The sequence below is a fragment of the Sinocyclocheilus rhinocerous genome, unplaced genomic scaffold, assembly GCF_001515625.1.
Source record: "Sinocyclocheilus rhinocerous isolate Xijiao unplaced genomic scaffold, SAMN03320098_v1.1 C36446400, whole genome shotgun sequence".
NCBI lineage: Eukaryota > Metazoa > Chordata > Actinopteri > Cypriniformes > Cyprinidae > Sinocyclocheilus > Sinocyclocheilus rhinocerous.
The window spans coordinates 1-1,142 of NW_015781236.1; the positions used below are offsets into that span (position 1 = coordinate 1).

Below are 1,142 nucleotides of genomic sequence, written 5' to 3' on the forward strand. Positions count from 1 at the left end.
ATAATGATCTTTAAAAAAGCATCATATGACCCCTTTAAACTCACTTTTTTGTCTAAAAGTAAAGTTTTCAAACTTTCTACTCATTTTGCTTCCTAGACATTAACATTTAGAGATCATATAGGCTTGTTGTGTTCCCTTCGATTTATTCCTTACATTTTCTTGATTTGGTCTTAAAAAGGTCTTTAAAAATCTTTACTTTACATTACTTTCATCAAACCTGCAGAAACACTGAAACATAATGAGTTCTGTCATTGTTTACCGTGATGTGCGACCTGTGTATATATATATATATCTGTTAACATCTCAAATAATGTGTTCAGAAGCAGTCATACATGTGAAAATGGGCTGAGAATCAATTGAGCAGATGATTCAGATTCAGGCAGGAATCATGTGTGTGTGGTGTTTTTCTGCTGATAATACAAAAACTTCTTCACCTTAAAAATAATTATTGAAAGCAAAAATGCAACGAAATGCACATATTTTATGAGTAAGTGTGACATGTTTAAGCAAAACAGACACTATTTTTGGAGTAAGAAACAAATATTGGATTTCATTGATCAAATATGATATTAATTGATTGGTCGAGATGTGTTTTCTGATAGGTGGAGCTCAACCGGACGTACCGCATGCACACCATCCAGAAAACAGTGGGCAGCTCCATCTACATTAACTCCCGCAGCGTGTTTCTACGCAAGGACCTGAAGGAGGGCCGCTACGTCATCATTCCCACGACCTTTGACCCCGACCTGCAGGGAGACTTCCTGTTGCGCATCTTCACAGATGTGCCTGCCGCCTGCAAGTAATACATCAGAAATGTGTATTTACAGTAGTCTTTACTGTTTGCAGTATGGATGCTGAGTGTATTGATGAAGGTTGTGTGGTGTTTAGGGAGCTGACATTAGACGAGCCGCCCCAGACCTGTTGGACAGGGTGCTGTGGGTATCCAAAGCTGGTCACACAGGTGCACGTCCACAGAGCAGATGGGCTCCAGGCTCAGGACTCCGATGGATGTGAGTAACGTCAGGCTCTTTCTGTTCCTGTACACAACATAAAGAGATCCTTCAAATATGATCATTCAGACAGTTTTCTTTAACAATCTGGTCTTCTGCCTATTCAGATCTGACACATTCATGATACACACA

The 1,142-nt window shown here is 39.8% G+C and overlaps 1 protein-coding gene across 1 annotated transcript; it reads left to right on the forward strand.

The window, feature by feature from the left end:
* Nucleotides 1–568: 568 nt before the first annotated feature.
* Nucleotides 569–1,010, forward strand: LOC107736035 (calpain-5-like; the record flags this gene model as incomplete). The annotated part of the gene is made up of 2 exons (XM_016547551.1): nt 569–799; nt 889–1,010. Coding segments are annotated over exons 1-2 (295 nt in total), but the record flags the coding sequence as incomplete, so codon positions are not given.
* Between the last annotated feature and the right edge of the window lie 132 nt (nt 1,011–1,142).